The sequence below is a fragment of the Chanos chanos genome, chromosome 5, assembly GCF_902362185.1.
Source record: "Chanos chanos chromosome 5, fChaCha1.1, whole genome shotgun sequence".
Classification (NCBI taxonomy): domain Eukaryota; kingdom Metazoa; phylum Chordata; class Actinopteri; order Gonorynchiformes; family Chanidae; genus Chanos; species Chanos chanos.
The window spans coordinates 52,181,944-52,208,007 of record NC_044499.1 but is presented as its reverse complement, the minus strand read 5'-3'; the positions used below and the strand labels follow the sequence as shown (position 1 = coordinate 52,208,007).

The window sequence follows — 26,064 nt, the reverse complement described above, 5'->3', positions numbered from 1 at the left end:
TCACTTACACGTGTGCACATCATAAACACGCACGCATTCCTGGCAGCTGACGTAGCAGCACCAGTGGAAAATGCAGTGGCATTTCTCCTTACGTTTCTCAGTTCGAGTGTTATGACCACGGCCGCAGCACAGCAAGTCACAACCCTCGATTCCATGGGATGACACGTTGCAGATGCGGTCGTGCGTGCCGAACGAGCCGGTCTCTGGGTTGGGCTCGCAAAAGTTGGGTGAACCCTCATAGTAGACCAGGTCACGTTCAGTGGGGTGCTTGAAGATGGTGTACTTGGCACGCAGTGTCTCCACCCAGCCACGGGACTCCCTGTGCTTCTCCACCACCATCTCTGAAGCGCTGTCGTACTTGTCTTTCAGGTAGTCGCCCAACAGTCGGAAGTCAGGCTGCGCCCACCAGCAGGTCTTCACTTCACAGCTGCCCGACAGGCCGTGGCACTTACAACGCAGGTGCATATTCTCCAGGATAGTCTGATGGACAGAAGAGGACACAGAAAAAGAGCAAATTAAAGGAAAAGTGTTTTGAGATTGTAACAGCGAGGATCCTTAGCTGTGCCGTAAAGGAGCGTATGAGGCTGTCGGTCGGCTAATTCAGATTTTGGCTGTCTGTTCGATTCTGCTTCTGAAAAGACTTTGCTGGCAACATCTTGAAACTCAACTATTATATCCAGCAGACTTGATCAACTCACCCATGGATGACTTTGTTTTGCAGTAGCTGAGAACAATGATAATGATAACTAACCTCCATCCTTCAATGCCCAGGTTAATAAACGGAGTTTATGGAAGTAAGGCTAAAAGCTGATTAACTGTAGTAATGACGTGTGTGCAATGCACTGAGGTGTACTGAGGCAGGGTCCTGATGCATTGTCAGGTCAGGCCATGCAAGACCCACCTACACAGCCCAGAGGACAGGCTACCCCCGCCCCCCCCCCCAGTCTCAGCTGAGGTTAGAGTCTGAGTTTGGCGCAGGCTACAGGTGTTGTACAGCTGCTCAGCTCTCAGGCAGGTTCTTGCAATTCGCAGCTAATTCCCTCTCTGAATGTCTCTGAAGTCCCGCTCATGTGAGGACGCCAGTGGCACTCTTTGGATTTGTTTTGGTTTGTTTGCTTTAATTCCCTGTCTATATTTAGCCGCTGAATTCCCCAGCTGTGGCGGAAGGCAGGTGTTTATGGCCCCTGGGGGCCAGTCTGAAGGCCTCTGACATCACGTCCTGAACTCGTCAGGCCCCGGGCCTCTCCTTAGGACCTCCCAGAGACAATGGAGCGTGAAAGGCAGGTGGAGCTGCCAGGGTCCTGACAGGGGCTGCCTGTCTGATTGCCTGCTCCTGTGGTCTCTCCCCGCTCCTGTCAAGCCCGAGATCAAAAGCTTGCCTTGTTGCCGTGTGGTCCCTCCAATTGCCTCTTAGCACTGCGAGACCTACTGGATTCCCCTTCTGAGCCCTGACAGCATCAGTGACATGCTAAATCCAGACCTCCTGCCAAATTTTTATCTCCCTCCCTCAAAAAACCACTACCTGGGTTTACTCGTCTGTCACGGAATGTAAGATATGAGAAGCACGAGAGGATCAAGGAGGGTAATTACCCCATAATTTCTCATGGAAATGCCACTTTTCAGGTTAAAAGTCTTTCTTAACGTGCAGATCAGACCATTTTTGATGGTGTGTCCGTCACGCATTAACACCTTGTGAACTGCGGCTAAGACCTACCCTGGAGTTGTACAAGCACATCTTTGTTCATTGTGCTGGGAATGTATATGACTTTACTTGTTTTGATTGTTGTTTGCTGCAGGGCTCTGTGATTTATTACTGGTTTCTTTTTGTGTATTGACTAATATATGAGTGGGATTGCGTGTAGCCATTACCAAATCCATTTTTGTGTGCAGTGGGTGGCAATGGCATAGTGGTTAGGAGACTGGCACAGTAATTGTAGGAAAATTAGGAGCTTTGTACTAAAGAGTGTCTGGGCAAAATTTCCCCACCGACAGTTAACCGCTAACATTCCTTGCAAGGCAGGGGGACCCAAAAAGTTCACCCTGTAAATATGAATCGTCTGAGATGGACAAATCAGTATGTAAGTCACTCTGGATAAGACGATGGATGGTGAATAAAGGCATGTGCCTGTACTGATGAATGTTTGTATATGTACACATGTGGTGGAATGACTTTATACACTCATACGTGTGCATGATGTTTGTGCCTGTACTGATGAATGTTTGTATATGTACACGTGTGGTGGAATGACTTTATACACTCATACGTGTGCATGATGTTTGTGCCTGTACTGATGAATGTTTGTATATGTACACGTGTGGTGGAATGACTTTATACACTCATACGTGTGCATGATGTTTGTGCCTGTACTGATGAATGTTTGTATATGTACACGTGCGGTGGAATGACTTTATACACTCATACGTGTGCATGATGTTTGTGCCTGTACTGATGAATGTTTGTATATGTACACGTGCGGTGGAATGACTTTATACACTCATACGTGTAGTGGAATGACTTTATACACTCATACGTGTGCGTAATGTTTGGTCTCTCACCATACGCCCTGCCTCGTTGTTGTGCCGATTCATGGCAGAGCGGGCATCCGGACGGTTTTCGCGGGCATCCGCGAACTCTCGGGACACCAGAACCCCAAATTCGGCGTCCTCGCTGCAGCCTCCCCACTTCCACCCCTCCCCTGGAGGGCCTTTGTGGTGGGAGTCACAGCCGCACATAGTGGAGGTCCCCTCTGCACATGATCGCGTCACTGCGTATGCCACACCAGCCGAAGCAATCGCATGAACAAACGCAGATTCCCTGGTAGCTAGAGAGAGAGAGAGAGAGAGTATTTTGTAAAATTCCTCGATATTTAAATAATAAATATCTGTTATTTATCCACTCACTTACATTGCTGTGAGGATTTTGGTGTGTATGTGTGTATAAGAGAGGCTATCCGTTCTGACGGTCTTGTTTAATGGTTGGTAAGGTTTCTCGGTTTTATATGTTGGAAAGTATCTGGAGGCCACAGATCATTTTCCATAATGCATTCTGAAATCCTAAAGCAGTGTGGCAGTGCCCTGTTGCTCAGAACTACTCTCTTTTGACAGGACAGACCAATTGTTGGTCTGTCATTTGCGTCTAATGCTGGCTGAGGTTTTTCAGCGACACACTGTCATCTGAAAGGTGTGCTTCTTTCTGTCTAGATAATGTTTCAAATATGTTTTTTTTTTCCTCTCTGTCTCTCTGTCCCCCTCCCCTTCTTAAGCTCAGTACCCTGAGGACATGTGTGAAAGCCAACGGTAAGACTGCGTGCTTTCTTTCAGAAGGCATGTGCTGAGAGATGGTATTACACCTCTTTGAACGTAACAGCTTATTATGTAACCAGACACCATTGTTTCACAATCACAGCACACTTACTATGGCTCTCTGGCTTCTTTACCCTCCTCTCTCCCTATCTCTGTCCCATAAGAGCAAATCCACAGCTACTGTAAAACCACTACATAGTCCCTCTCTCTCTGCCATAGGCATCCTCTTTCATTAAAGCCCTGTGGACTCAACGACAAGGACGTTTTCCCATCTACGGCACCTGACGTGAAATGAATAATCCTCCACCACTTTCTCAGTTCAGGTGTGTTTGCCCTTGAATGAAGATCAGTGCTGTGGGTGCCAAGGATTTGAGCTGAAAACCATCTCTCTCCAGAATATGTGAACTCTTAGAGACAGTGGTTTTCAGAACGAGGCCCAGTTTGTGGTGTCCAAGAAGGATTTATATGGTGTAAGTTAATCCTCTGAGCTTCACTGTGCCAGCCCATTTAGAATACATAGGGAAGAATGCTGTGTGTGTGGTGGGTTCCAGCATTTGTGTGGGAGTGTGAACAAAAGTTGAGCACTGTTTAATTCCTAAGACGGTCCTTACATCACCATAGTTTTACAACACCTTTTCTTTTCTTTTCTAATAAACATGTGAATTGCTTGTGGTACATTTTGAAAGTATTGTGTCAGATATAATGAGTCTGATATAATTGGCTGAGTAAAGAGAACGAACCATTCTGATTGGTTAGATAGCACTGTAGACAACGTAGGTGTATTAAAGTAACAGAAGGTAAAAGCGCCATTGATTTTGATGGCTGGTTCACTTTAGACATGTCTTAGTTTAGGAGAAGAGCTGAGGAATAGCCCAGTGATGTCACAGAACAGGTAGTGGACCTTTAACATAGGCATCACCAGACTGCTCAGCCTCACTGTAATCTATAGCTGTGTTTTACTGAAGGAACTACATCCTCTTCAGGGCGGTTTTGTCAACAACTGACATTCCTGCTGTGTCATGAGAAATGCAACCCTCTCTTGAGAGATTTCAGTGTGATATCTGAGATACTTTCTCACTTCATCCTCTCTCAAAGAGGGAGTTTGTACTTATATGTATGATGTACTTTTGATTCTGGAAACATGTTAAGTAAAATGATGCTGTTAGTAAACAGAAGCTAATGGAGAGGAAGTTGGCAGTGGCTTAATGCTAAATACATGATAATAATAAAAGTATAATTTTCCTAATTTTACTGCATCAATAACAACACTTTTACAGATGTTAAGGTTGGGTTGTTTGGCTGTGAACTCATTTTGTTCTGTTACATACATGTCTTGTGAGAATTTGGTGTGATGCAGCTCTTCTTCCCGTGGACTGTCCCATTTTGAATAATTTAGCAATAAAACCCACAGAACTAGCTTCCCGGTGGGACACATATCAAGTATAGCAGTGGCCCCTCAAATAAAACACGGATAATGGAAGCTCCTAGTGTAGTGGTTATTTCCTTGATAGTGTTAGAATGTTCCTTCTTATGCTACCTCTGACGTAGTTAATCAGCTAGTTATTTAATAATGTGTAACTTGACTGACTGATTACAAGAGTGTTTGTGCCAGGCTCTACCAACAAAATAGGGGTCTTTTCAGGCTCAACAACTAAACTCTAGATTATGTTGTTAACAAATCTGATCTTGAACATCTGCTGAATGAAATATCACAGTAACTTCCACTGCTTTTCCACCTTTTATGAGTCTACTGATCCAGCTCCCTCTCCTTTGGTACCACTGTGGCAAAAAGAGCAAGCAAAGTACACACACACACACACACACACACACACACACACACACACACATACACACACACACACACACACACACATACAAACACACACACAGATACACACGCACGCGCACACACCACACACACATACACACACACGCACACAGACACACACACACAGACACACACGCGCGCACACACACACACACATACACGCACACACTTTTTCTTTTTTTCTCTGGCTGTGTGTTTGGGCACACACCTCTTTGGGTGGGAGCGGAGAGGGAGGCCCAGTTAGTGCTGGCAAACCCAGCTGGGTTCACCACAACAGGGGCCTGGGAGCACTGGGCCCCAGGAGCTCTGGCCAAGAGCCAAAGGGAATGCAGCTCTCACTACCTGCTGGGCCGATGAATCCGCCTTTGTCTCCCTGGTGTCACACCATATTATCCAAACAAAAGGCCAGGCAGCACCCCCACACCCCCAAAAACCCAGTTCAACGCTGCCCAGAGCTGGGGCTGGCATTCCCTGAAGGATCCCCCCCCCAGTGCACCCACCCCCTCCCCAACACACAAACACACACACCACACTATCTCTGTCACACAATCTCTGTCGCACATACACACACACATATATATATATGAACACATACACACACACCGACACAGCCACTACCACCCTCTTTCTCTCTCTACAGCTTGTCAGCCACCCAATCATTTCCTCTCCTTACAGGAGCCCTCTCGACACAAGCTACCCACACACCCCAAAACCTCTCTCTCAGTTTGTTCTAGTCTCTTTCTCTCTATTTCTGTTTCAGCCACTGACCCCTCCTCCTCTCTCCGCTCCTCCACCTCGTCTCTGTGCAGAGGGGAAGGCTGGGAGATTCTCTTTCACTCTGTTTTCATGACACAGTCAAAAGGGCGTGTGAATGGGGTGTCCGTGGGAGCCGGGTGTTCACAGGGACACTGAGACAGCTCACAGCAGCCTTCACGCACAGTAGGGGTTGAGCTCAAACCCCCCCCCCCCAGTTCCTTTCTGTTACTTGTAATCTCATTTGGCCTCTCCTGTCTCTCTCTCTCTCTCTCTCCCTCGTTTTCAATTTAGTCACTCTTCCACTTGTTTCTGACGAAGAGGATAGCCAGTCAGATTCCAAACACTCTTCTGAATCATCAGGAAATTGAAGGTCTTCCACTATCTCAGAACTCACTCAGAACTATCTCAGAACTCACCCTCAGGAACTTCTGCGTTCAATTTTTAGTGCACTTTTCCCTCCCATCTTGAGGTATAAAAATCAAAACTGTTTTAACGACTGTGCTCTTTCGCTCTTGTTCACTTCATGGCGTGTGCCTCAGGCCTGTTTACAGATGGGTGGCTGTGGTGTATTTCCCAAACACCATCCAAACATTTCTGGGAAATCTTACCGTAAATGAGCCTTGAAAACTACGCCAATCAGCACACGTATCTCTCTTGTGTCTTTGCTTCATCACGAGATGGAGGCTGGATAAGCTGTCAGCCCTTCCATGGGCACTTGTCTAATTATTTGTTTAACATGTCAAAATATAGCAACATTCCTTTCATTCAGTAATGACTAGCCTGGGGCCGACGACTCCTGCACAAACCAATTAAATGTTCCAAATCTCTCTTCTGTATCTCATTTAATGCACTTTATATCAGTCAATCTCTTCCATCAGAACGTATCAGTCCCAGACCAAGGATTCCATATTTCTCCACACCTGCCTCAGCTAAAGTAGGGCTTTATAATCAGTTTATCAGTTAAACCAGAGGCAGGTTTGTGTTGCGGTGGAGCACGAATAAGACAGTTCCTGTGAGTGAGGTGGAATACAGAAGCCCTGTCTGACTGCGTTGGCACTGAGCGTGATGTTGTTATGGTGTAGTGACTAAGTTATTGGAATGACATCACCATACCTTTGTCAAGGACAGGACCGAATATGGCCAGATTGTCTTTGATGGTGGTACAGTTCCAGCGGCGCCCACGAAACTGGTGCTGGCACTCTTGGATGCCCAACTTAACGCCTTCGGCCACACTGGGCATGATCTCAATGTAGTTTCGACAGAAGCGCAGCTGCTTGGGCACCAGGCCAGGAATGGAGCCGCACAGGATGGGTTGAGAGCCCAGAGATGAGTACTGTTGCCCCAGGGCCAGGGACCTGCAACAGAGGGTGAGAGGGGGAATGCCGTGGATTAGACCCAATCTGCTCCACCCTGCTCAGGGTACATGTGTTGGCTGAGTACCCCTTCATCTGGAGAGCTGTAGATCTGCTATTGACGTTGATTGTGGCACACTTACTGAATTCTGCTACTCAGTGGAAGCAGTCAAATGTTAGGGAGTCCAACTGTGGGACTGCCTGTTTAAAGAGAGCAGAGCAGCTAGTCTGACATGGGGCTTAAAGAGTGAATGAATGTTTAGGGTGTAGGGGAGCATTTTTGTGAGTATTAAGGGGCAGAGCCATAACAACAACAGCTGACAAAATTCTTGCCTGACCATTATTGTAATACCATGGAGAATATTTGCATCCCACAAAAATAGCCTTGTTGAACTTGAATTTTCAAACTTTTACATTGCGTGTTCTTGGAACGTAAATTACGGGCCCAAGATTTTTGAAATCTAATTTCACACAGATGTCAGTCCATGAGATTGAACACTAAAAAATCAACAACATACTTATCCAGAATTCAGAGAAGTTCAGAAATTGAAACTGAGATCGAGAGTTTACGTGGGATTGTTCCCAGCTGTTGAGTTAATATATTTATTGATGTGACATTAAAATCCATCTAAACGGGACACGTTTGGGAATTTCTCCAATCATCCTGCCTTATCCTCTTGACCAATGACTAGCACAGCCTCAGAGTGGTTAATATCTCACAAAGCCTTCTCTCTCTGCACATTAGCAGTCACCCTAACACACCTGGCTCTCTACGCCGGATGAAAAGTACTAATGCTCTTGTCTTTGTTCCCTGGCAATGAACTCACCAGCCTGCATGTTTGGGGAGTGCTAGATCGCACAGTGTCTGAACTGTGGCTGACAAGAGGTGTCCGTGTAACCTCGCTTTGCCCCATGCATATGCCTTCGATGCTGCACTAAGACACGCCAAATCTCACTCATGGCCAACAGCATTAGAGTTGCACTTAGGTAATTAATTTTAATTGCTTCTTTTTCAACCCCGAGATAACGAAAGAAGAAACAACTAGCAACAATGTTTGCTATGTCCGTGTTTTAACATGCTAACTGTTATGACAGGTTTAAACAAAACTGCACCATCTCCCTCCCAAAGGCTCCTTTCATGGGATTTTTTTTTCTTTACACTGTTATTGTTTATTCACTTACATGTGCTGCATTCTAACACTCTCACCCTGTCTCTCTGTCTCTCTCTCTCTCTCACACACACACACACACGTGCACGCCTGAACCCTTCTTGTCCCCCACCCTCGAAGAGATAATCAGCTTCGTATTCGGTGTCATAAATTCTACATGTTTCACTGAGCATACCTGGAAAAAATCCAGTAGTGAGGAAAAGGAATCTATCAAAAGTTTCACCAAGCTCATCACATCGCTGACAGGACGATTAAATCCGTTTGGGCCTCGCCAGGAACCCAGTCTGGATCCAAACTGCAGCACCACAGACATTCTGATAACACTCAGAACCAATGATGGTCACGCAGTTTATTGTCAAGAAATCTATCAAGGTCTGTGCCTGGGCATTTTATTTTTCTGGTCAGCTACAAGCATTGATTCCGTGTTTGTGTGTGTGTATATGTGAGTGTGTGTGTATGTTTGTGTTGATGTACAGGTACACAGAAGTGACAGAATGTAGTCATTTCAGAGCTATGTTTGTGTGTGTGTGTGTGTGTGTGTGTTTGTGCATTTGGGCTCCAGCTTTGAATTACCATTTTTTGGCACAGAGACGCAGACACACAGATACAGCAGAGGTAGGGACTGATTATCCCTGCAGGCAACAGAAGGATTGTGGGTAAACAATCAGCATTGATGAGAGCTTCACTCACAGTGATGACCTCACACCCACCTACCCCCTCCAAACCCTGGGGGTGCAACCCTATCGCCACGGCAACCTTTCTGACAGACGAGTGCCGCATTGCTCTCCCACCTAACACAAAAGCTCAAGGGCTGAAGTCAGAGGAAAAAAATTCACCCTCTTTTTTTCTCTTCTCCTTACCTGATCCCCCCCCCTATACATGTTCTGTTTTTGATGTGCTGGTGAACACAGGTATTGTTAGGGAGCCGCCCGTGATCAGAGCAACCCAGGCCGGGAGGACGTGGAGGGGGGGGGGGGTTTGCTTTTAGTGTTACCGAGCTCTCTCAAGGCCTGGAGCTTCAGTTATGGACCGGCTGAGGTAAAGCTGTGGCCGCTCTGCTTTGATACCCAATACTCTCATCAGCTGGGTGTGTACTGGGGGCCTGACAGTTCCCTTAGCAGCCCAACACCAGTATGAGTGAGTGAGTGAGAGAGAGAGAGAGAGGGACACAGAGTATATGTGTTTGTGTATGTCGGAGAGGGAGGTGGTACACCCAAAGAAATCTTGAAAACACAGTTGTGAATGTGACTGATTGTGTGATTGCCTTCATCAGCTTATAAACATGACAGGATTTGCTCACAGACAACTACAGGAGTGAAAAGTGGTAGAAAAAAAACTGCCCTTGCATGTGACTGATAGATCTGCTACCTTCAGTTCTCTCACCCATACAGTTTAAGGGCAGTTGTTCCTTTGTGTCTGTCCTGTCAGTTATTGTTTTAGAGGTGTAATTACCAGGTTAGCTAGCTGAGTATCTGTCCAGTAATTTCTCCTCCGTGCTGATGAGTGAAGCTGAGGATGTTGTGGTTGAAGGGAAGTGTCAATGAGAGCAGAATAGTTTTTTTTCTCTCTCTCTCTTTTTTCTTTTCCGGCGCAGTTACCCATCCTTCATGCCCTTTGTTCAGTTAAGCGCTGCTGACACAGTGGTTTGAGTTCTGACATGTGGATTCATCTGATTAAGTCAATTACCAAAACCACATAGCACTTTAGTATGGATGCCTGCGTGCTCAGACAGCCCCGCGCTCCGCTCCTGCATCACTCTGCTTTGCTTTGTTTTCTTTTGCGTTTTTTTTTTTTTGTGTGTGTGTGTTGTTTTGGTTTTTTTTATGGGAGTCTTGCGCATCGGTGGCTCTGAAATGGATGAAAGAGGATGTCCCGGGCTGTTTCTGGCTGGTTTGGGCTCCGTGCGAAGGAATGAGTGAGAGAGAGACTGAGGAGGGAGATGCCAGGCCTGCTGGTATGTGTTTGTGTCATAGATTCACACAAACTGCGGTTTATCTGCACTCATTTAGACTCACTCAAGTGAACAGGTAGCACCAACAATGAGGTCATGCCAGTGACGAGCAGACCTACGGGGAATCCACCACAGTGACACAAACACACGGAGGAACTCCAGGGTGTCACAGGTGCTTGTCTGTGCAGGTTGGAGGGCCACTTATAGTTGGCAGGCACTCCTTCAGTTCATTTTTTGGGGGGGGGGGGGGGCAATTGGTGATTTGGGTGCTACGGGAGAACATGACGCAGACTCATGGGCCATTGCAAACCACAGCTATGTGAGAGATGAAGTAAGGGCCTCCTCTCTCTCCGTCTGTCTGTCTGTCCGTCTGTCTGTATATCTCTCTCTCTCCTTTTCCCTATGAAATGACTCTCTCCATCTGTCTGTCTATCTCTCTCTCTCTCCTTTTCCCTATGAAATGACTCCACTCTTAACAGCTTCCAATAAGCCATTGTCATAGCCACCCCGTAAGTCATTTCTTTCAGAGAGACAGACCACTTCACTCTCTATCTCTCTCTCTCACTCACTCACTCACTCACTCACTCATTCACTCACTTACTCACTCACTCACTCACTCACTCACTCACTCACTCACTCACTTTTGGTCTCTCTCTCTCTCTCTCTCTCTCTCTCTCTCTCTTTCTCTCTCTCTCTCTGTCTAGAGGCTAAAGAAACTAGAAGCCTTTTGAACTTGTCAGTTTATTACCTTTGACCCCCTGCGGCCCTTGAACTAAATGCTTTGTTTAAGCAGTTTTAAAGTTCATTACTGGGCCACACACTGACCCTCCATCCCAGGCCTCAGACATGTCAGTGTAAGGTCACCTCACACCCCAGGCCAGTTCCCTCTGCTCTCTGAAGGCTTCTGCCTTTACACAGGTGACTTTGATTGTCTTCTAGTGTAATTAAGCCAAATGTGGGAGAAACAATATTTATTCTCACAGACTGGGACGCTCCCATCTACTGGGTCCTTCCCTTACCTATCTGGTTATTTGTGTTGTTTCCATGGACAGCGTACGATTGGTGTAGCTGGCTTTGCCCACTTGAAATAATTTAGCAGACTTTGCCCACTCCAGACCAGGTTATGACAGACAGGGTATCTGTGGTCCTGAGGATGATGTAGTTTGGCCTTTAAGTTTCCAACCTTTGTCAAACCCAAAGAAACTCAATGTTTCAGATATGTGCTATCATTTACGTGCCACTTTTTTATGGTTCATAGTAGGTCAGTAAAGTTTTTAAACATTTGATCAGTGTTACTGCCAGTGTTTTTTGTGCCTGCCCTTCAGCTTAGACCTACAGATATATCTGATCACCTGTATTGATCAGGGAGCCGATGTCCATCTGTATAACAAAAGGAGTCTGGACTAACATCTAGTGTTGTGGATTGTCATGTTGTCCTTTAAATTGTCTGTGCATTTGGTCACTGTAAAAAATATTGTGTTGTGACCTTTGTAGTGATAAAAGTGGCATTTGAACCCAAGACCTACAATATGAACACCTTTGCCCCAGTCTTTCTCAGAGCTCTGTGGGTCAGAAATACCTATACCTCAACCAGAGAACAATATCTCCTGACAAATCCTTGTAAAGATGCACATTGCTATTGTTTAGAAGAATTCTCCCAAGTGTTTCAAGTTGACACATTTTCCTCCCTCCATTTAACACTAAAATATTTCCAGAACAGAAGTTAAAGTTAAAGTAGAAGTTTTTGCATTTTTGGGGAAAGCATGTTGCCCTGAGGCACTGGGACTGAGATGGGGCCCAGGGAGAAAAGAGAAGAGAAGAGAGAAGGATTAGAGAGAGCAGCAGTAGCCTGTCACAATCCATCCCTCTCCACATTCACTCCTCCACATATACACCTCGACCTTTACTCCTCCACAACTACTCCTCTGCATTTACTCCTCTCCATTTACTCCTCCACATTTACTCCTCCACATCTACTCCCCCACATTTGCTCACCCACATCTACTCCTCCAGATTTACTCCTCCACATCTACTCCTCCACATCTACTCCTCCACATCTACTCCCCCACATCTACTCCTCCAGATTTACTCCTCCACATCTACTCCTCCACATCTACTCCTCCACATTTACTCCCCCACATTTACTCCTCCACATCTACTCCTCCACATTTACTCCTCCACATCTACTCCTCCATATCTACTCCTCCGCATTTACTCCCCCACATTTACTCCTCCACATCTACTCCTCCACATTTACTCCTCCACATCTACTCCTCCACATTTACTCCTCCATATCTACTCCTCCACATCTACTCCTCCACATCTACTCCTCCACATCTACTCCTCCACATTTACTCCCCCACATTTACTCCTCCACATCTACTCCTCCAAATTTACTCCCCCACATCTACTCCTCCATATCTACTCCTCCACATCTACTCCCCCACATTTACTCCTCCATATCTACTCCTCCACATTTACTTCTCCACACCTACAGTTTACCCTAAACTGATTCATGTTTGCTTTGAAGGTAGTTTACGTATTATTGGCTTTAAACTGACCTCTCTACATGTGAACTCTACTCTAAGCCTACACAGGAAACTGAAGCTGTTTCTCGTGTGCTTTTCTTGAGAAAGAGACACTGTTTGTGTCAAGAACAAAAAAGTGAAAGATAGGGTTTAGCAGTGTTGGGGCAGTTACTCAAAAAAAGTAATTAATTATGTTACTAATTACTTCTTTAAATTACTTTATTTTCAATGCAATAGCCTAGTGCAAAATATACAGTGCAAATACAGTTAAGACATAACTTATCAGCCTTTAATTAGAAAACAGTGTAGCCAATACTGGTTGGAATAGCCCACACAGTAAAAATGATACATCAGATACAGTGGATAACTACTGGTAGTTTCTGAGGTAGTTAGTAATACGATTTGGAATCATCATCAGCCGACAGCTGTGTCACCTGTATTTTTTGATTAAAAGTAACGTTAAAGCTCGACATTATTATTGTCCTGGTTGGCTACACCGTATTTTCGGGTTCTCTCAAATGTAGCAGACCTTGCTAGCTAGTGAACTAACCAGTTGTTGGTCTTGTCCCATTTAACGGGAGCTACTGTCAAGGATCCAATCTCTTCATAGCTGCTTTTACAATCATGTATTTTAACATCGCTGGAACGCTGTATTGAACAATAAGCGCCCAGGACCAGAACTATCCATTTTATTAGTCAAATTTAAATATTCAGCACGAAAAACACTCTTTTGAAACGGCATGTGTAACGCAGGAAAGATCATTTTAATAATCCAGTAACTGTAATGTGATTAGTGAAATTTGAACTATAATGCTTTACTTCGTTATGGGAGAAAGTAATATAATTGCGGTAACGTGTTACTTTGTAACTCGTTATGCCCAACTCTGATGGTCAGCATACTCCTGCATTAAGCAGAGTCTTATTCACGAATGCCACTCATCCATTCACTCACTCTCGTTCCTCTCACATGTGTGTACTTGCGGTTCATCCCTCTGCAAACACACCCTGTTACTACACTTACGACAGGTCATTATTCTAAACCAGTGCTTATCAAAGTGAATTTAGTGTAAAGCAAAACATGTTCAGAGGTGCTAATGCTTTGACTGGAACAACCAGCAGCTGACAGCTCATCCACAGGTGAGAGTCAAAGTCAAGGAAACAGTAAATGAAGGGGAGACATCGTAGACTGAGAGCAGAAGTTTCCACATGCGGTGGTTCCTCAGTTCGTGAAACAGTCGGCGTGGCATCACGCTCAGAGTCATGCGTGAAAACATTGACTGGGCTGTGTGTAACAGATAAGGTGACGCTGGTATAGAAATCTCATTAAAAGACATCATCAGACGGGGTCCGCTGTGTCGACGGCACATGCTCCATGGCCAGTGCATCGATCTGAGATGGTGAATATTAATCTAGGACATGAACAGGCGCTTTAATGAAGAATGATCTCATGAGAACATCAGAATGATCTCATTAGAACATCAGAATGATCTCATGAGAACATCAGAATGGTCTCATGAGAACATCAGAATGGCCTCATGAGAACATCAGAATGATCTCATGAGAACTTCAGAATGATCTCATGAGAACGTCAGAATGGTCTCATGAGAACATCAGAATGGTCTCATGAGAACGTCAGAATGATCTCATGAGAACATCAGAATGGTCTTATGAGAACATCAGAATGGCCTCATGAGAACATCAGAATGATCTCATGAGAACTTCAGAATGATCTCATGAGAACGTCAGAATGATCTCCTGAGAACATCAGAATGGCCTCATGAGAACATCAGAATGGTCTCATGAGAACGTCAGAATGATCTCATGAGAACATCAGAATGGTCTCATGAGAACGTCAGAATGGGCTGCAGGGAATCAAGCCCTTATCGCCTCTAAAAATGCATGTTTCTTTCTCTGACCAAACTGGTGCAAAGAACCAGAGTCAATGAGTAAAAGTCTTACGGTCAGACAACCTTCACCCTGTTCTTCATAAGGAGATAAGTTGCATTTGTGTGACATTCTGTGTGTCACACAGCAGAAGAAATCTCCAGGCTTGCGGCTCTGGTTTCTGTGGTGAAGGCTTTTGACCGCTCTGTTACGGCGTGGGGTGTTTTTCCTGACGCGGTTCAAATCCAGTCAAGCCCTTAGAGAGTGAAGCAAACCAATAAACACAGAAATACATGGATTGTGAGAGATCATTCCATGGTGGAGCAGTTTGATGCTTATGGGAGTGGGCTCTTACCACCATCAGTGCACAAACAGTCTCAAAGTGTTTTCATAAACATGAAAATGATATAACCATTTGCCATTGTCATCACTGGATCCCGATCCAGTTGAACACTAACGGACTGGCGCCTGGACAGGATTTTTCACCACGATCAATAAAACATCCAAAGTGGCTGTTCTCATAATTTCAGTGGAGTTTCAGACAACTACAGAGCCTTGGCCAAGATGCGCTGAATTTGTTGAAGCGGCTTATGGTGGGCCAGTGCTCAGTGAGGACACTTTGTGTTGGTGTTTCCTTTACTTCAGCAGGTGTCTTTACTGCATCACTGTTTCGTTTGACTTCTGTTGGCTTTCTTATCTGGTTAGAGAATGCTCTCTCTCTCTCTCTCTCTCTCTCCCTGTACGCGTTGACTCTCCATTCTGTAAAATTTCTGTTAGATTTAAGCTTATGTTTTGCTGTTAGTAGGGTAGGCTGTGATTTTATGACTCTCAAACATCAGATTTCATTGGTTAACGGTGCTCCTGAGGCTCAGAGGAATGGACTCCTTATGTAACAAAAGTTTAGGGCTTTTCCTCAAAGCACATCGAGACCCCTGTCACTCCTACTCTGTTATGATTTTGTGTTTTCTTCGTTACCATGTTTTTGATTTGCCATGCGATTGCTGTGGGCCAATCAGATAAAAAATGACAGAATCCCTTGAAAAATGTTCAAACCTGTTTTTGCTTTCTTCCTATCTCTCTCTCTCTCCCTTCCACTCTCTCTCGCAGTCTGCTCTCTCCTCCCAGGCAGAGACAGGCAGATTGCACTGGGACAGGAATCCCCTCCAGTCAAATGCAGGGGCTCAGGGGTGAGAGAGTGAGGCTGACTGTCAGGGAGTTCACTCAGCACTAACGAGAAGGCCCTGCACAGCGGAGCACTCGGCACTAACGAGAAAGCCCTGCACAGAGGAGTCTGGGCTGAGCTGCTGACACGTCTGATAGCGATGGGATTAACCTGAGCATCAGTTAAACTTCACAGACAGATCTGACAGGGAGTTTGGTGTGGAGTGCACCAAACTCCTCTCCAGAGTTACACGCACACACCTTTTACATGTGAAATACACACACACCTTTCACATGTTAAATACACACACATCTTTTACATGTTAAATGCCTGACTTCCAGAATTACACACATACACTTTTTACATGTTAAATGCCTGATCAACCAGGTTGCGTAGCTCTGATTACATTTTATCTGTGGGGAATTTGGAAAAGTATGGATATAGAGTACTGTATGTAGCAGCTGTATGGAAATACTGATCATATGAAACGTGAAAGATGCATCACCTGACTCCGTTCTGTCTGCATTCTCAATAATGAATTTGTTCCTGTATAGACATGAGGACTAATGTTATGTTCAGTTAGAGAAGGCCTAACTTTTCTCAGGAAGAAATCTCTCTCCGTCTCTCTTTCTCACTCCCTCCCTCCATCTTTCATTGTTGTCCTCTCTGTTTATTGCATTCTCACGTGCAGAGACAGAAACACAGAACAACAGAAGGTGTGTGTGTGTTTGTGTGTGTGTGTGTGTGTGTATGAGAGAGAGAGAAACAGGAGGGGGCAGGGGAGAGACCTGTTATCTTTGCCTCTGTGTCGTTCTCCCTCTCTCATCCTCTCTCTCTCTCTCTCTCTCTCTCTGTGGGAAGGGATGACCTGAGAGATAACCTGGTTAGGTCTGCGTGAGGGAGGAGTGCAGGTGTAGTTAATTCCTCACAGTCTGCGGCCTCCTCACCTCTAAAGACTCTGTGTCTTCTTCCTGATCCGCACAAGGCTCCCTTTGTGTGTGTGCTTGTGTGTGTGTGTGTGTGTGTGTCAGGGTCAGTGATTGTCATCTTCACTTCATCAGTGTCTTGTTGTGTATCAGAGTTTTGCACTATTGCTTGTCACTCACAATGTTCTCTTTATACGACGCAATATGATCTTAATATATAATCTTCTCACTGGAGAAATGTTCTGAAACATCTGCTTAACGCAATCTGCATGCCGTTAATAATCATCTATAATCATAATTTAATGGGGGTCGTAATCAAATCAGTGTGAAAAACAAGTTCTTCTATGAATAAATCAGTCATACTCAATTATTCCTGCACTGAAACTCCACTCAACATGCTGTCTCTGGAACTCCACAGCAGTGTGGGGAATCTGAAATCAATTGCTTTTAAGGATTTTTTTTTTCTTTTGTTAATTGGTTGCTGAGGGAGAGGGAGAGTTGTGTGTGTATGAGAGTTTTGTGTGTATGTGTGTGTGTGTGTGTGTGTGTGTGTGTGTGTGTGTGAGCTGTGAAATGGCTTTGAGTCTCTCCATACGGCAGCTCCACTCCTCATATCCGCTGCTATTCATATCCCAGCTTTAAGTCTTAAGAATAACACTCTGGCCGTTTGTGTTCAGTCTGCCTCTCTCTTAAGTGGCAAGCATCCTTGATCTTTTCACACTGAATTGCAAACGGAGGATTTTCCCGCAGTAAGTATCTATTAAAGCAGTCCTACAGGCGTTAGGGGCAGGAGGGTTTGAAAGGGCCAGGGGCAGATAATGACATTCCTGAAACCTGGAGATGGCTCCCAAATTCCCATTGAAGGCAGAGGGTTTGACCAGAGCAGGTCAGAATACCCACTGACTCCTGCCTGTCGTTCCATTCACCCTGCTGTTCTCCACTCAAAGAACAGAAAAAGCACAACTTCAGGAATGTCGTTCACCTACGCTGTCATTTTCACCCTCTCGCCTTCTCACTGGGTTTTTCTACTCTACTGACCAACCCCCTCTAGCTCTTTGTGTGTGTGTGTGTGTGTGTGTGTGTTTGTGAGTGTGTGTGTGTGTGTATGTTTGTGTGTGTGTGTGTGTGTGTTTGTGAGTGTGTGTGTGTGTGTGTGTTTGTGAGTGTGTGTGTGTGTGTATGTTTGTGTGTGTGTGTGTGTGTGTGTGTTTGTGAGTGTGTGTGTATGTGTGTGTGTGTGTATGTGTGTGTGTATTTGTATGTGTGTATGTGTGTGTGTGTGTGTGTATGTGTGTGTGTATGTGTGTGAGTGTGTGTGTATGTGTGTGTGTGAGTGTGTGTGTATGTGTGTGTGTGTGTGTGTGTGTGTGTGTGTGTGTGTGTGTGTGTGTGTATGTCTGTGTGTGTGTGTTTGAGTTCAACTCAAAGTGCTTCACCTGTATACATTTAGACAACAGCTGTAGACACAGGGGGAAAATTATGATAGAAAAGACAAGGACACTGGAAATAGATGTGATTTCTGTCTCTCTCTGTGTTTCCTGCTTTATGGGCGTGACAGATATTGGTATACATGTGCTCCTGACACAGTCATAGAGCCACAAAGTCCTGAAGTCAGAATAGTTAGAGAAAAGAGAATAAATGCACACAGGCTGTGGTTGTCGTCTGAGTTGCAGATCAAACTAAAATGTTAAAAAAAAAAAAAAAGTTTTCAGTCTGATGTTTTCTGAATAGATGATTTGCATTATCTTGACATCAGGATTTCGGTCAGTTTTTGATCAGTGGAGTCGTTTCAGGGAACAACAACAACACAAAAAAATTCCTCTTAGGGATTAAAATAGAAAAACTAATTACTAATCTGAATTTTAAATCGTATGTGGTGTTGTCTCTTTGAATGTACTGGTTGATTTGAAATCATTTTTACTCTTTTTTGTCATTGTACTAATGATAACTGATAGCAACCGTGTCAGAATTGTCCGAAAATGTTGTCACAGGACAGTTTTGACTCTGCTCTATGGATAGAGACTGACTGTGCTTCACACCTATCATTATAAGGCTCTGAAGATCGCAAATAATTAACAAACCACAGGCCTGTCATTGTCTGAAGATCTCCTTGCTTTAAGCAGTCAGAGTGGTGGCTGATCAGGAGTTTATACTGCGAAGACAGGAATGGCTGGGTGGAAAGCCAGCTGGATGTGAATGCCGGGTGGTTTTTGCGGAGTTGTTGTGTGGTGAAAACTATTCTTGGTCAGGAGTCTGTAGACATTTGGAGCGACTGTTCCATTTTGTTTGTGCATTAGGATTCGTTTATCATCTGCACTGCAGATGAAAATGAAGAGAAGCAGACGAGAAGAGGATAGCTCTTCTCAGTCATGGATGATCTTAATTAATGGTGCACGTATTAGAGTATCTGTCTGGCTTTTGTGGTACACTGGCAAAGGAGGCGCATAGCTATTTGGACGAAGGTTCCTGTTTAATCATAAAAAGGTCCAACCAAAAGATCGCTTGGGAAGATTGCCATTTCCAGCAGAACACCAACATGTAATTATCACCTAGGCTCTGCTGACTTAATTCTGACAGCAAAACAGCAGAGTGCATTTCTCTGTCATTTCTGATCTGGGATCCGCTTTTGATGTGGAACCCACAGGTAAAACAGTGCATTTCCATTTGGATAAATGTACAACGACTGTGGAAACACTTGTGTGACAGATACCATAAACTATCACTGCTTAAAGGACTGGAAATAAGGCAGAAACTTTAGACTGTAAACATGGATAATACTGGAGACTATCTAAGCAGGAGGAGGTGGTGTGGCTTTAACCCTTCGTAGGCATATTTATCCTATCAGGAAGTAACCAGCTGTATGGACTGATAGCTCTTACACATGACAGAGCCTGTCACATTAGCATATGGATTATGTTGTAACTGAGAAACACAAAACATATAGGGCTTTGTGTGTATCAGCACATGTAAGTGATGAATCTGCTGGATTCATTCGCTGGCTGAACTGTCTTTATGTGTGTGGCAGATGCTCACACACACACACACACACACTGCAGTCAAAATTCAGACGATGTGAAGATTTATGAGGACGTCAGGCATCTGGGGACAGGAGCGCGGAGACGGGTCTGTGTGTCAGCGACACTCTGAGACTCAGTGCTGACGTCTGTTAAACTTCCCTTCTCTTCTCTGCCTAAACGCCTCACCTGACAAGAAAAAAAAACCCGGCCCGAGACCTGGGCGCCTTTCCATTCACCTGAGGTCATTTACACCTCCCCCCCCCCCCCCCCCCCCCCTCTCTTTCTCTCTCAAATCAAAGGGACTGGGTATTGTGTGTGGTGTGAATATTACTCCATTGTCATACTAGCCTGTCCTGCTGCAAGTCACTGAAACAGAGAATCCTCTGCTCTTTGTCAGTTCTGTGGATGTAAAGCCATCCTGCTATTAACACCCCATCCTTGTGGCCTGTGTGTGTGTGTGTGTGTGTGTGTGTGTGTGTGTGTGTATGTGTGTGCATGTGTATGTGTGTGTGTGTGTGTGTGTGTGTGTGGGTGTGTGTGTGCATGAGTATGTGTACGTGTGTATGTGTGTATGTGTGCATGTGTGCGTGTGGGTGTGTGTGCGTGTGTATGTGTGCGTGTGTGTGTATGTATGTGTGTGTGTGTGTGTGTGCGTGCATGTGTGTATGCGTATGTGTGTGCGCGTGTGTATGTGTGTGTGTGTATGTGTGTGTGTGTGTATATGTGTTTGTATGTGTGTGTGTGTATGTGTGTGTATGTGTCTGTGTATGTGTGTGTGCGTGCATGCATGTGGCAGCTCTTCCTCGGTAAATGAAACCAGAAGATGCTGGTGGTTTGGAGGAGTTGAACCGTAAGGACCACATGCTAACAGAAGGCTACAAGAGGACATTTACTATGACAGTTATGGAATCTGGAGCCAGCGTAGCTTTTGTCGTACACCTACGCAAACATTTCTCAGAAATGCCTACAGAGAGGGAACTAAGCATACAGCACATGCTCACAGAAATGGGATCAATACATTTGCTTCTGAAAGGACTTTCAGCAGAGAATAACGTTGATATGAAAATACAGGAATCTAGTGACAACCCTGACAGTTAAGGCAATACAGACTGAATCTTTTAATCACATGTTTAAATGAACTATGTTCACTTATTAGATGACAAAGCAAAAAGCATGTTTATAACCAGTTTGAAGAAAGCACTCTCTCACAAATCGATTCAGTAATTAAACTACCTCCAAATCCATGACAAAAGAGGCCACATTGACTTAACCACTGCCTGATATTGCCAGTAACTGACAGCTGGTTTTGTAAAGTGCTTTTGATATGAAATTCACACAGCTGTCTAACAACACTGAGTGCCCAACACAGACTACTGTAGGATCATAGGCCCTGACAGTAAGCGTTGCAGAACAATAGTAGAAACCAAGCTAATGAAAACTGGTTATGATATAATTAGATTACAGTATAATCCATATACAGTAGAGAAGTAGAAGGTCATTATCTACGTTTTTATTTATTTTTAAACAGGAATTTGGCAGTGTGGATAAAAGTTGGAATTCTGTCATAAAAATGGGATGTTTAGGGGACTGGATAAGGATTCAGACTCAGATGTAAGACAGACATGATGTCAAATTAAAACACTGCGTTTTGTTTTTATGCTTATGATTAATTTTAGCGGATTTGTTGAGACATGCAGACTGGTGAATCTGTCAGACAACCACACAGAATTCTCAGTGGAGTTTCCCGACACGGTTCGGTTGCTTCAGTCAGAAGCTGTGAGATCGCAGATCCACCGAGGTGCCGGCTGACATTGGAGCTTACCTGTCACTAAAAGACACCTACTGTGCCCCCAAAACACCCCAACATTCAGGAATCAGGACAAACAGAGCAGAGAGAGAGAGAGAGAGAGAGAGAGGGGGAGAGCGGAAGAGCCAGGCTAGCCTTCTCCGTTACACCCCAGACTGAGGTTAGGATTCTTTGGACAGAACGGAGAGCATTTTTTCCACGCCGTCAACTGAAAATGTTGTGCATTTCTGAAACCTCTGAGAAATGAGCATTGACCCACCATTCTCTCCATGCCTGTGGAGGAAATTGATGTAGAGAGTGTGGATTTTCTTTTCTTTCTTTTTTTTTTTTTTTACTCACCACCAGATTGGATAGCCTCCAAGCACCCTGGAACTGGACATCCATAGACACATCATATATCCAATCAGGTACAAATCCATGAGGTATGTCTTGTGTGGAGCAAAATGTAGATTCATCAGCAAATAAAATTCCCAAAGCGAGGAGAGGGCCAAAAGTAGTGTCCCAGTGGAGAAGAAGACTTAAGAGAAAAAAAAAAAAAACCCTTGGTTTCTGAGGGAAATCTACAATTTGGCATGAAATGGGTAAAAAATGAAATGGAAAACAAATAAACAAAAAAATTCTCCTTGTTTGCTGTGTCTTTGAGAGGAGGAAATAAAGTGTCTGACTGAGTCCTGGTAGTTAAGAGAGTAAGTGTGTGTCTGTCTCTGTGTGTGTATGTGTGTGTGTGTGTGTCTTTCTCTCTCTTTCTGTGTCTCACACTCTCTCACACACTCCTACCCGTTCTCTCTTTCCCTCCCTCTTTCTCTGAGCTTCTTCTCTAAGGTAGATATCTGTCTCTCTCTCTCTCTCTCTCTCTCTTTCTCTCTTCACTTTTTTCCCCTTAGGATGTCTCCTGCGCAGGGCCGGTATTAAAGGGGGGAGGAAGACGAGTGGGGTTTGGAGATGTCAGCTGGCAAGCCAATCACAGAGCATGGCCTTAGGTTACGCAAAAAAAAAAAAAAAATTAATATTCCTTCCCATCTGTCAATCACACACCACCCCCTGGTTATGTAGAAAAGAAAGAGAAAGAGGGAGGGAGGGAGGGAGAGAGAGAGAGAGAGAGAGAGATTGTGGTGAGAGTGTGAAAGAAAGGTAGGTTGCTTTTGGAGAACATATATTGTGTTTGTTAGTGGAAAAGCAACTCTGTCTGTATGTGCTGAATGCAGGAGTGGGGCACTGGGCCTGTTTGTGTCGCTTTGTAACAGGGCAGTGGGAGGCAAACATGAGCTGACTCCATTTTCAAGGGCTTGTGCCCTGACTAATTGAGCCGGACATATACAGTGTACACACACACACACACGCACACACACACACACACGCACACACACACACTCTCACAGGTTTGGAGAATTTTGATGGTGTCATTCCTCCTCTTGTGAGGACAGGACACAAAGGGGACTCAATAAAGCCGTAAAAGGCAGTGGCAGTGTTCTATGGCCCCCACAGCCCACAAGACACTCTTTTACATTCACACTATTGTCATTCGCACGAACGCAGGGCCAGACGGCAGGGGCAGAGACACCCCGAAACCATGCCACCGCTTTGTGTTTGAGGGAAAAAAAAAGAAGGAGAAGACCCTCTGTGAGTTAAAGGAACCCACACGGAACACTCGGTGTCAGCAGGACCAAAGTGAGACTGTTAAAATGTTGATTTTCTTCTTCATTTCACTGTTTATTTTTCATTTCCACGCTGTGTTATTCCACCTGAAAAGAGAACAATTCATATCTTTGGGAGGAATTATTAAAGAATAATTCTAAATAACAGTTGCAAAAAGCACCTATGTACTAGCATTTACTCAACCGCACCAGGTTTGGATCTCACTATCACATGTCACTCATTCAATATCAGTTTCAGTACAAAATGCCATTAATTAATGAAAAATAATCTTTTAGTTTTGTTCTGTTAGTGGGCTGTTGTTATTATTATTATCATTACTATTATTCTTATTGTTATTATCATTATTATCATTATTTTCAAGTTGTTAATTTCTGTGTTTTTGATAAATAAGTCTCTCAGACTTAGTTCAGTTATGTTTTTCACAACACTGTTTTTTGTTCAGAATTCCCACAAGTGCCTAGACAGCTCGTGGTCAGAGAATTCTCCACTCCAGGCTGATACTTTTCCTTTGGTAATATTGAGAGTGCCCATGTCCTGGTGACTACATGTCTTTTGTCTCTTTCTGTGGGCTCACTATCCCAGACTCCCCCAGGGCAGGCGAGAGAGAAAGAGAGAGAAAGAGAGAGAGAGAGAGAGAGAGAAACTCAGCAGGGAGGAGAGGTTCGACTCAAACCAACCACAGGATGAGAGAGAGAGCTGTGACCAGAGGTCAGATTTTCTCCTGTCGCTGCCCTGACCCAAACCTCTCCCTCTCTTCACTCCCCTCAGTCTGGAACGGGCCGAGACAATGCGGTGTGGGCCTGGACGCTCCAGCCTGGAAAAGCAAAGGACAGTGAGGTCGCCCTGGAATTTTCCTTGAAAAACAAATAAAAACATTCAGTTTCATTCAGATCAGTGGATCACTTCCACAAGGCAAGTGTTGTAGTAATGACTGAAAATGTCCTTTCCCTCCGTCGGGTTCTCTGGCCACTCTCTGTGTGAGAAGATGTTCAGGAGAGAGAAACCACGCAGACATGGCGTTTGATCCTGTCAGAGTATTGGACCGATTTGAAACTGCACAGACGCTCAGATCAGCGGGACCGCCCCGGAATCGGGACCAAGTGGCCTGGTCAGACTTGGGCTTTGTCAATGGGAAAACAAAAGGACCTGGTCTAAGGCTTTGACCCCAAGAGGTCAGAGGTCTCCCATCTACTCTCATTAAGGCCATGTTTGTGGAGGTACTCCTGCGTTTTATTAGCTCTGTTGGGTGGTACAAGTGTCTGTAAAGCGCAGTGGTCTAGGTTAGACAAGCCAGTCCCGTCCTGATGTGTCATTTAACGGTGCAGAAGGTCGTGATGGTAGGACAGGTCAGGTCGTGCCGTAGAAGAGCAGGAGTGACTCATCAGCACAGAAAAGTGAAAATGGGATGAGACATGATCAAGACGCATCATGCGAAAAATTGTGGGGAGATTTACACCACAATGTGTGTGTGTATGTGTGTGTGTGTGTGTGTGTGTGTGTGTGTATGTGGTGTGTGTTTCCTCCAAACAGATAAGTGTCTTTGCTGTGTGTCAGTATGCATACGAGGGGACAGAATCTCTCTCTCTCTCTCTCTTCCCCCTTCTCTCTCTCTCTCTCACACACACACACACACACACTCATAGAGGACCCCTGCAGTGTCGGTTTCTACGGCGACCTGAGGAGAGCAGTAACCAGGTCTTATTCTTTCTCAGGCCTCTCTCCCAGCAGCCTGATCAGCACTGCCACAAAGAAGGACATGTGTAGGCACACCCCCCCCAAAAAAAGACCCCCCTCCACTTCTCTCCTCCTCAATCCGCACGGCGTGGCCGGACACAGGCAGCCAATAAAACCTGGATTAGGAGGGCGTGTACACACACACACACACACACACACACACACACACACACACACACACTGCGCCTGAGCGAAAAAGTTTCTTAACACGCACTCAGCCCGCCCTCTCCTCACATACACACGTCCTTTCACCCTTTCATTCTCTCCATCTCTCTGTCTTTGTGTGTCAGACACTCCTTCCTCCGCCTCCTCCGAATTTCATTATCTGTTATTTCAACATTGAAATGAGAATAAGAAGTAATGGGGAACTCAGAAGTAATGCTTCCTCTGACGCGGGGAGATTCAATCTCACCGCCCTCCTCACTGTGTGTGTGTGTGTGTGTGTGTGTGTGTGTGTGTGTGTGTGTGTGTGCACACTACAGAACATCATCAGCTGTTCAGTTTGTACCATCTTCACAAAAAAAAGAAATGACACTTTGTGTACTTTCAGTAATGTTCCGGTGGATTCTGTGGCTGTCTGTGTGTGTGTGTGTGTGTGTGACTGCAACTCTTATAAAGACTGGGAGTGAACAGTCGGTGCCATCTGTACATCCCCCTGTCTCTCCACCATGTCCTGGAAATAGGGGCATTAGGATAATATCATTGCTTTGTAAGCCGGGGACAAAGACTGGAAACCCCCCCCTCACCCGCCCCTGAACACCCCCAAACAAACCTTTTTCATTAGAGCAGCAAACACTTTCCCCTTCAATAGCCTCATGCTCTGTGTCATCCCAGTGCTGGGTGTGTTGAGATTCTCTGCAGGACTGGGCTTAAGGCTTCACTCTCTGCTCCACTCTCTGGACACAGAGCCTGTTTAATTAAAGTACACTTAAGCCAGACAATGAATACCCCCCCCCCCACTCACACACACAGATCTGGGCTGGGGGGGTGG

The 26,064-nt window shown here is 45.0% G+C and overlaps 1 protein-coding gene across 1 annotated transcript; it reads right to left on the bottom strand.

Moving 5' to 3' along the window:
* wnt3 (wingless-type MMTV integration site family, member 3) lies at nucleotides 1–22,102 on the bottom strand. Its single transcript, XM_030774111.1, has 4 exons — nucleotides 22,023–22,102; nucleotides 7,001–7,242; nucleotides 2,557–2,822; nucleotides 1–480 (listed from the first exon to the last, which is right to left on the bottom strand). Exons 1-4 carry the CDS (start codon nucleotides 22,100–22,102, stop codon nucleotides 1–3), a joined length of 1,068 nt encoding a protein of 355 aa, XP_030629971.1.
* Nucleotides 22,103–26,064: the final 3,962 nt, after the last annotated feature.